The 10,266-nt window shown below is 45.9% G+C and overlaps 1 protein-coding gene across 1 annotated transcript; it reads left to right on the top strand.

Annotated features, from left to right (window-relative positions):
* Positions 1 to 240: 240 nt before the first annotated feature.
* LOC104405301 (ribose-phosphate pyrophosphokinase 1) lies at positions 241 to 7,688 on the top strand. The gene is made up of 6 exons (XM_010013971.1): positions 241 to 516; positions 849 to 947; positions 2,744 to 2,868; positions 4,579 to 4,752; positions 5,434 to 5,593; positions 7,289 to 7,688. The coding sequence occupies exons 1-6, from the start codon at positions 241 to 243 to the stop codon at positions 7,379 to 7,381; spliced, it is 927 nt and encodes a 308-aa protein (XP_010012273.1). The 3' UTR covers positions 7,382 to 7,688.
* The last annotated feature ends 2,578 nt before the right edge of the window (positions 7,689 to 10,266 follow it).

Raw genomic sequence — 10,266 nt, 5'->3', positions numbered from 1 at the left:
CTTGCTTCCTTTGTACACTGCTGCTTCCAGCTGAGGTGGTTGTACTTGTGATTCAGGGGGAACAAGGCCTGTTCTGGGGTGTTCACGTGCTCAGCTTGTATTGATCCAGAGTACAGGCTGAGTGCTTTTAGCCTGGCTGAACCATTAGGGAGATGTAAAATAGTTACTGAGCAAACAAGCAACAGTGTTCCTGCTCGACACCCTTGATTACATGGCACCGTCACCCACAGACCCTGGGGAATGCAGCACCCTGGTTCCTCAGCAGGCATATGTAATGGGCTGTGTTTAAATTTGTATTCGGATACAACTCTCCTTTCCTCATTTGTTCCCAGCGTGGAGATAGGCGAGAGTGTACGTGGGGAGGACGTCTACATTGTGCAGAGCGGCTGTGGTGAAATCAATGACAATCTGATGGAGCTCCTTATCATGATAAATGCCTGTAAGATTGCCTCAGCCAGCAGAGTCACAGCTGTCATCCCCTGCTTCCCTTACGCTCGGCAGGACAAAAAGGACAAGGTAAGGGATCTGCTAAAGCTTCCTGCTCAGAAGATGAATGAAAAGTCCTGACTGCTGTGTAGGAATTAGATGAAGTTGAATATGTAAAGGAGGCAATAAAACTTATTTTAATTTCTTTAAACCTCAGGGCATCGGACTGCAAATTCATCTTTTCATAAAGAGCTAGTTCTTCTTGAGAATGCACCAAGCTGTAATCACCAGTTGATGAAAAGATGCAATGTAAATGAGTACTCCTTTTAGTAACTGCTTGTGAATCATTGCCTAGAAGTGGAAGACTGACATCTTGATGAAGGAGTTGAACTTGTCTTAAATACTGTTTTTTCCTGTACTAGAGTCGAGCTCCAATCTCTGCCAAGCTGGTTGCAAACATGCTGTCTGTGGCAGGTGCAGATCATATAATCACCATGGACCTGCATGCATCTCAGATTCAGGTAGGAGCTAAAATCAGGAAGTACTTACCTGCTCCAGTCTGAGCATCTTCACTGCCCTGCAGGATTTCCAGCAACCTGGATTTGTTTAGGCACAGCAGTGATCAGGACTTGGGAATGTGGGACTGGAAGGGACTTGTGGAAACAGTCAGGAGAGGATGGGGATATGGGTAACAGGTTCATCTGTAGATGAAATTACAGCTGTTCTTGAACAGACTGAGCTTATTGAGCCTTGTGTAAGGGAATGTTGGGCTAGTATATGATCCGTGCCACTTTTATTGCCACACAGTGACACTGTGTGTTCTTAGCTGGTCCTTTGAGGGATTTGAGGTGGAGAATGTCTTTGTCAAGAGAGTTCTTAAATATTTAGTAGAGCCTTTTGATATTTATTAAACTGTCAGGGAGAATCGAGCAGTTTAGCTCTGCCTGCAGGAGCACTGTCACAGCTGCTTGTGAGGGTCCAGTTTACCAGGACAGTGATCTGATAGCTTGCTGCTGTGACAGCATGGGCAATCCCACTTGTATCCATTCATTGCCACCCTTCCACATAAGTGGGTTTTGGTTCTTTTCCAAGCTGTTGGTGAGTTGAAAAATATTCATGGGTTTTACTGGCTTAGTGAACAGAACAGTCTCACAGAGCAATTGAAGTCTTGCCCAGAGCTGTGTAAGGGAAGTGGCAAGAGCTATACCAGGGAGAGGAAAGACAGCAAGCTGTTCCATTCCCAGTCTTGTTTCTTTTCACCTTGAGCAAGTGCTCTGAGACCAAGAAACCAACTCAGTGTAACAGAAAGGGGGAGAGGATATCTCTTGCATTGCTGCAAACACTTTGAATCCAGAAGGTATCCCCTGCCTGGTGAGGTAGGTAGGCTGGATGGAAATGCTGCAAATGCAGCCATTTGCTGCAGTGCAGTTTCTTCCAGTGTAATTTGCCCAGAAATACTTTGTCTCAGATAGAAATAAATAAAAATCTATGGGGGCACAGCTAAGAAGACTTTCAGAAAGATCATGGAATAAAAGAACAGAGCCCAAAGTGGGGGGGCGGGGGGAGGAGGGGAGAGCCTCTTCCTTAAGAGGCTTGGAGTTACCGTGTGTGCCATAGGGCTGACCTTTCACCAGCAGCATGGTGAGGTTCAGTTGAATAATTGGGTTTGTGTATATACACTTCCAGCATCTGGCTGGTTTCAGCCTGGTTCTTGTAGCTGCTGGGTTGCTGAGCACAGAAGGAATAATGGTAGGAAGGATCTGTTACTCCTATACCTTGACGTGTCCCTTTGGAGTAGCTGCCCCCACTCTCCTGACTGTTATTCTCTGTCCAGGATTAACTTCTAGCTTTTAGTGACCTTTGAGGTTTACCTGGAGGCATCTGCTGGGGCAGTGTAAAGTTGTGGGACCAGCATTAGTTTAAAAACAAATGTTACTCAAGCCTTTTCATGGGTTTCCTGTAGGTGCCAACAAATTAGGTAATGAGTTTTAAAGACTGACTCTCTAAATGGGCAGTTAGCTGCTCTGGAAATGAGTGTTTGCTGGTTTCTGCACCCCCTAAGGATAGAACTAGTTCCATGTTGTGAAGGTGTCAGATGCGTTACTTACGCTGCTGAACTATTTCTGGCTCTGAAGACTCCTTGCTTTACTGTTCTCTGGATCCCAAAAGATACTGCCCTTGCATTAAGGGAAATAGAAAGGAAAGCTGAAAGCTTCGGAAAGGAGGTGCCTGCATGCCTGATCATACAGAATACTTCTTCCAGCTGTTCTTGGAATGTGACCTTCAGCTACATCTGTTCCTGTTGTGTTCCCTGCAGGGTTTTTTTGATATCCCTGTTGATAACTTATATGCTGAGCCTGCTGTACTGAAATGGATCAAAGAGAATATTGCAGAGTGGAAGAACTGCACCATTGTTTCACCAGATGCTGGTGGAGCCAAGAGGTAAGCTGTCAGACAGCCAGCTCCAGGTGCTGCTTCTGGATGTACTTGAATTCCTGAGAGTGTTTGTCACCTTAGTCTTATGACACACATTCCCTCTGCTAGGCTGCCTTCTGTCAGGCAGTCTATGGCAGCTAGTAAAGAGTGGTCACATAGTCTTCCTAGGGAATGTTTAGAACATTTCTTGAGCTACACAGAGAATTAGACAGCTTCTAGAATCACAGCTGCACAGGTAGGAATTGGGCAGTTACTACATCCCTTGTGTTAAAACAATTTGTAGGAGGGTAATTATGCAGGTTGAAGGAGGGAATTGCGTAGTTCATACCCGAGACAAGGCTACTGCTGCTGGTTAATGATACATGTTTGTCCAGGCTGTTTTCTTTGCAATATTAAGCTGAGTCTGTCGAGGCACTTACTTTATTACTCTTGATTTTAATATCTAGCTGGGACTTAAGCTTGCTACTAGCAGGCTGGAAGCAAGGAAGATAGATGGTTCCTTTCCAAAAAGCAGCAGCATATGTTATAGCACATTTCTGCTTTGGTAGTCCGACAATCTCCCAGCTTTCAGCAGATAAACATGCCAGTTTGTGAGCAGTTCAGAATGTTCTTGGGTGCTTAGCAGGAGAAACTAGGCTGTTCCTTGATGCTTCTGTGTACGAGCTACATGTGAACAGCAGAGGAGTGGAGATGTATCTTTAATCCAGGATTGTAACACCAAAATGTTAGTTCATGCTGACCTGATTCACATACTTTAAAGTGATCTAAGCTATCTTACAAGCAGCCAACAGATAATTCCACTGTAGGTTGCTGTATGTCTTCTGTAGCTTTGTTGTGGCCCTTGTATTGGACAAGACAGTTTGTGTGTTCAGCCACTTCTGTAGCTTGTTGCATAATGCAATATATGAAATGCCAAGTCATCTGACTCCTCAAAAACCTCTTCAAAGGCCACTTAAACCGAGATGTGTAGATCTTGGCTGGTGTGACAGTTTATGGAGATACTCCAGAACTAAATAATTCAGAAAACAATTTAGTTTAACAAGCTTCTGTACCACTTCCAGGGTGATGAGTCTGATCTGCTGAGGCTCAGAGTCTGCTTATCTCAAGTGTAGAATTTCTTAGGGGCATGTGTATTTTGTTCCTTCTCACTCTTAATGCTTTTAGTCTCTTTACTGTTCATTAGTATCAATACATGAAGTTTAGGTCTCTCTAGTAAGGTTGTTCCATGGGCAGTTTAACCAAAGTAAATGTGAGGTGGTGGACTTGAATTTTCTTGGATGCTTATCTCTCCACTGTGCTTATGCCAGCACTTGCATGCATGATAACTGAATGAGTGTGAGTAGCACAACTGAAGCATTTCCAGTGTAGTGTTAAACAGATGGCAACTTCCCAAGCATTCTGATCACTTCAGGTTTGCCAAATTTGCTGACTAAGCTTTGAGCTACAAGTACAAACTAATTCACAGTGGTCAGGGTGAAGACTGTTTTATCTTAATCTGGTTGCTGTCATTGGGAAAGATCAGATCAGAGATTGCAGTTTAACTGCTTGAAGGGAAACTGAAGGTGGCAGAGAGACTTCTCCTGATTGCTTGGGAGCAGGAACAGATGTGGTGACAGCATCTCTTACTGCAGTGGCAGTTTGTACTTCATAGTTTTAAGAGATTCAGTTGAAGCTGGTGTGGAGTTAAGTGTTGTTTGGAAACTGTTCTCTCTTCAGAGTGACCTCCATTGCTGATCGATTGAATGTAGACTTCGCCCTCATTCACAAGGAGCGCAAGAAGGCAAACGAAGTGGATCGCATGGTCCTGGTGGGTGATGTGAAAGACAGAGTGGCCATTCTGGTAGATGATATGGCAGACACATGTGGTACCATCTGTCATGCTGCAGACAAGTGAGTAGGGCTGACTGATTCTTTCCTAAATCAGAAAACTATGGTTAGTGACAGCTATGGCATGAGTTGAGCAGATTATTTGCATGTCAGGTTTCACAGAGTATTTTAACAGTTTCTTGTTTATCTCATGTCACACACAATAAGTAAAAAGCCTGATGAAAGTTCTCACAGTGGGAATAGCTGGAAGACCATGGAGTCTTTTTTTTATCTGAAAAATGCCTGTGTTGAAAGTATGTCTTCCACTAGATCATCACTGGCTATGCAGGTAGAACTAAGTGCTATCTGCTCCACCAGCTTCAGGTCATACATGTGAATTTCTATTAGAAGTAAGTTCAAGCCTTCTACACTAGAAACACCAGCAAATATAACACTCAGTATTAACTACCTGCTACCTGTGTTGGCAAAAACCATGGAAGGTGATTTATATTACCTCGTCCAAATGTCCCAGGGCTTAGAACATCTTCTTTTTTTTGGTGTGTACTTTCTGTGGTGAATTTTATGGTGTTGTGAACTGTTCCCCTTTCCCCAAAACCAGTAGTGAGCTGGAGTGGGGAGTCAAAGGCAGCCTGTCCCTTAAGCACATGCTGTTGTCTCCTTTCATGCTTACAAAGTGCCTTGCATTAATATCAATTTAATACTTGCTAAGAATTTCTCATCCTTCTCCTTTTTCCCACCTCGTAGGCTCGTGTCAGCAGGAGCCACCAAAGTTTATGCTATCCTAACTCACGGGATCTTTTCTGGGCCAGCAATCTCTCGAATCAACAACGCCTGTTTTGAGGCAGTTGTGGTCACAAACACGATACCCCAGGAGGACAAGATGAAGCAGTGCCCTAAAATCCAGGTGAGCCCCTGCTTTCCCTTCTGTCACTCCTTAGGGAAGTCGTTAGGAACTTGGGAATGCCAGCTTCAGTTGTGCGGCTATCGCCTAATGCCCAGCCCTTGGAGCAGAGTGTCCCTTCCTTTTGTGAAGAAAAGTAGGCCTGCTGTGGGGAAGGTGGTTGCCTCAGGTCTGGTCTTAATAGCAGTGCCAGTGAGCTGGAGAGGGAGTGCAGTGTTGTCCCACAGACACATCTTGCTGGTCTGACCAAGAGCAGCTGACACAGCTCCACAATGTTCAGATACTTGCCAGAGATAAAAACCACTTTGCTGTCTATATGAAAGCTAAAAGCTGGTCTTTTGATGCTCACTCAGTGTCTTGGGTTTTCCATTTAGCAAAAAGTACTGTGGCGTTTTGTTTCCCAAGCCGGACTTCCCTGGGAGGAAAACAAATGTCTGCACAACCTGAGCTAGGCAGAACTTGAGGGTTTCCTGCGTTAATGGACAGCTGGAAGCTGCAGTTTTACCTGAGCATTCAGGTGTACTAGGTCCATCAGAATCTTCAGGTACTGCTATAGCATATACACAACCAAGGACATCCCAAGTACTAGCTTCACAGCACAGATATATAGGACACAGGCATTTGGAGAAGTTTTGGGAAGTGAATGGTACTGCTAAGGCTCAGCTAGTGCTGTAAGTGTAGCAGGTTCCTCAGTACCAGGGTTCTGGTGGAAAGGAAGCTCCGAAGGTTGAAGCTGCAGTGAACTGTAGGGGAATAAGCTATAAGCTGATGGCAAACTGCTATTGGGGTGCATGTTTTTCAGAACTAACCTCTGGATGATATTCCTGCAACTGAGCACATGTAAAATGTCTGATGCTTCGGTTCTTTCCAAGCTCCACACTACAGTTCATGTAGGCAAAATGTTAAACTGCTGTTATCAGTATTTAAAGAGCTGTAGCCAGAGATTGCAGTGAGCAGTTGCTCAGGCTCTCACCCAGCACCTCACTGGTTTACACTAACTTTTTATGTTCAGTGGTGAGAAATACAGAACTGAAGGATTTAAATCTCGTGCTCTGTCTGCTCTGTAGTTCTTAAGTTTCTTCCTTCATTTCCCTCGGATACAAACTACCTGGAAATGTTAAATGTGGATTTCACTTCGTTTTCTTAATGCACCATGAACATGGTGCTTCTTGCTAAGACTGCATACACCAAAATGCTTTAGCTGCTGGGGTTCAGAGCTAGAGTTCATCGAGGCTTGCTCTTGCCCTCCTGTTGACTGGGTTACCCGCCAGGTGGAGCTAGCGCAGAGATCTGAGCTGCAGCACCACTTCCTGTGTCTCAGGCTGCTGCTGGCAGTCATGGTAAAGCCTCTTGACTCAAGCGAGGCAATCTGGTCGTGATTTAGACTCCCCTAACTTCTCTGCAACCTACACAAAGTATATAAGATAGTCCTGGGATAAACTGACTGAGCTTCGGGAGTCTCAGCAAAGAAAGGTGACAGACTGTCATCCTGGCAAAGATTAACAGGAGAATAATTGTTGCTATATGTAGAATCTTCAGAATTGTATGTAATTAAATCTCAATCCTGTGTAGATAGAGATCATTTGCATCTGGCATGTTACAAGTTTGGGTGATGAGTTTACTCTTTAAGTTGTTCCCAACTCTTCCAGGCTTGATGTCTTTCCCCAGTGACACTGACACATCTTTCTTCCCCTGCAGGTGATTGACATCTCAATGATCCTTGCAGAGGCCATCAGGAGGACTCATAATGGGGAATCTGTCTCCTACCTATTCAGCCATGTCCCTTTATAACAAGAGATGTCAGCTGCTGCTTGTATGGCTTTTTTTTAAAACCAAAAGTTGTTCAGCTTGTTGTAAAGTTCAGTAGAAGACTCTGCTTGTTCCAGTGCAGTTCTCCACAGCTCCTCCTGCTTAAGTCAGCCTTACTGGCTCTGATCCCAGCACTGGGAGGCTGGAGGGGAGAAGCTCATCTCTAACACTCCAACTCCACCAGCAACCCTGTGCACTGGGGCTCATCAGTAACACTGACTCAGCTCTGCAGGTCTGTGGAGAGCGGGACTGACACATGGCTAATTGCCACAATTGTTTTGGGGGAGGGTTAGTTGATCTGGCATGCACACCCTAAATTGCTTGGGAAGTAGAACTCCCTAGGACATGCTGATGTGAATCTACAGCAAGAGCCCGAGAGACTGCTGGCTGTTTTACCACTCTATACCTGACAGAAGCCCTTCAAGAGTGATGGGGAAGGCTTGTATCTTGACCAAGCTTGACCCTAGGTAAAACCCTGGGGGACACCTGGGAGGTGGTTCTGCTACAGCTTTCTCCCATGGAAGGAGATCAGTGTAGCTTTTAACCTTGAGTTCATCTTCATTACTAATGAAATGAAATGTCCTTTCAGCGTGCTACACAGCAAAGTGAAGGTGAGAGCACAGTCTGTGCAGTACTGCCTTGCTGTGTTAAGTTAGCACTCAAGATTCACCCTGGACAAGCATTCTATTCCCTCTTATGTAGAGGACTTAGGATGGTTGTGTGCTTTAGTTTCTAGTGTAGGCTGAAACCAGTTGCTAGTTTCAGAGCTGTTGGCCTTGCTAGTGATGGGAGGAGTGCTGCCATGTGCTATACCTGCACCTTGACTTGCTGTGCAGATCATAGATCCTTTTTTAACCAGTACACTCGTAAACTGAGCCTCTTTATCCCATAGTAGCTTGGTTGTTGCATCTAGCAAGTGCCTGCTCGGACACTGTGTGGCCTAACACACAACAGCTTTGTGTCCAGCTGTCTTAGCCTCTCGTTGCCTGCAGTCCTGTTGTCCTGTAAGTTACTGGTTGCTTGCCCTGGTCACTGTCTGCCTTGCCTTGAAAGTGTTGCTCCTTGCAAAAGATCTTTAACCGAGGAGCACAGGAGGTTGCAGGACTACAAAGCCTGAAGAAGCCCTTGGAGTGGGTCTGATGCTGCTAACGGGTGCTTACAGCGATGGGTTGAAGAGGCTGGTGGTACATAGTACTGGGAAAACTGTAGATCTGACCCCAACCTGACAGGCAGCAAAGTGCCTGGAAGAAAAATACCAAAACTAGAGCTGGCTGAGGTTCCCAGGTATAAATATCATCTGAAACTTGAATACTGAGTAACTGTACCAGACAATCATAAGGTAAACTGTTAAGTCTCTCCTGGACTCTTACGGCGTTATAGACCAAGCTCTCTTATGTGCTGGTTTTTATAAGCACTCCTCTTTTATTTGTTTTTGAGCTAGAGGAAAGGAAAAAGGGAAAATAAGGAACTTGAAACAACTTGTTAGAGTAACCAGCATGTCTGTGAGAGGCTGGGGTATAAGTGGAACTAACTGGAAGACTTGGCTGAGATCTAGGGAAGTTCTTCCTTAGTTGTGCCTTTTACTGAAGACTTCTCTCCCTTCCTAGAACTCCTGTCCTGTGGCAACGTTAATACTTCTATTACAGTGTGGGGCTTTTCTTTATGTATAAGAATTGGTGTTTGTCCGGAAAGTGTGTCTCTTGCTTCCTTGCTTTGCATCCTGCACTGAGCTCTGCCGAGAGTCTGATTCCTGCCTCCTGTATTTGGAGCCCCTGCTGCCGCACTGCCAGTGCCCTGCAAGCCGAGAGCCGGGGCACTGAGCAGCGGCGGCAGGATTTTCAGCAGCGTTTGTGTTTAAACCTGATGAAGGAATTAAACTTTTATTTAAAAACCATGGCCTCTGCCTGTAAATGCTTCTAAAACCTGACAGAGGGGAGGGTCATCTGAGCTGGGCCACCTGCAAGTAAATCATGGAGTAATGTTAGTTGGGAGGCACCCTGGGACATCATCTGGTTTGAACCTCTTGACAGTGAGGTTCAGCTCGGCTGCGCTCACATCACCTGGATGGGAAAAGCTTGGGACCAAGCTACTGCTCTTAGTAGGTAGTGGCTTCTCTCTGTATCTGATTTCCTGGACTTCATTCTTAGAGCTGGCAGCGCAGCTTCTCTCGTGGTGTTCAGTTACGTATCTGAGCAAATCTGTTCACATAATGGTTAGGTGGGGGAACTCACAGCGAATGTGAATGTTCATGTGCCCGGGGAGCTGAAGCTAATGCAGGGTGGGGATGCCCGAGCCACTGAACACTGGGTTTGCCTTGCAGCAGAGAACTCGTCCACTGTCAGAGGCAAGATGAGACATTGGTCACGTTGCTCTCGCAGCAGCACCCTCCTGCTGCTTCTCCCTGTGCCATACAGTGTACAGGTGACTTCTCGGCTCCTAGAGTTGGTGTTTCTGTGACCTAGAGAAAGCAGCAGCGTGCCTCCCTGTTGGTGAGCAACAGGGGATCAGTAAGAGTGGACAGCCCCTTTAGGAACTGAAAGGAGTGGCAAAATCCATGGGAGGAGTGAGCCCTGGTGGAAGACAATGGCCCCCTGTGCTACCTGCCCTGGTAGAAGGCAATGGTCTGGAAGGAGGATGGGGTTAAAAATGGGCAGGAAGATGCTGACTGGGGAGCTGTGGGACTGGCTCACAGCCCAGCAGCGGTGGCTGAAGGGTCTCGGGGCCGGGCTGCCTGTCCCTGCAAGGAGGAGACTGAAATGAAGTGATCAGGTAGAGAAAACCTTCTGTAGACAAGAATAAAGCATTCCTGGAAATGGCTACGAGTGAGGCTGTGTCTGAGCCCTGACAGCCTTGTTCTGAGGGAGATT

This window comes from Nestor notabilis, unplaced genomic scaffold (assembly GCF_000696875.1).
Source record: "Nestor notabilis isolate BGI_N333 unplaced genomic scaffold, ASM69687v1 scaffold23504, whole genome shotgun sequence".
NCBI lineage: Eukaryota > Metazoa > Chordata > Aves > Psittaciformes > Psittacidae > Nestor > Nestor notabilis.
This window is presented reverse-complemented; position numbering and strand designations above follow the sequence as displayed.

Bases quoted from the DNA above. Each gene is read 5' to 3' on its own strand.
- LOC104405301 (XM_010013971.1), top strand. From the start codon at position 241: ATGCAGCACCCTGGTTCCTCAGCAGGCATATGTAATGGGCTGTGTTTA. The intron at 517-848 runs GTAAGGGATCTG...TTCCTGTACTAG, and splicing joins GGCAGGACAAAAAGGACAAG to AGTCGAGCTCCAATCTCTGC. The intron at 4,753-5,433 runs GTGAGTAGGGCT...CCCACCTCGTAG, and splicing joins ATCTGTCATGCTGCAGACAA to GCTCGTGTCAGCAGGAGCCA.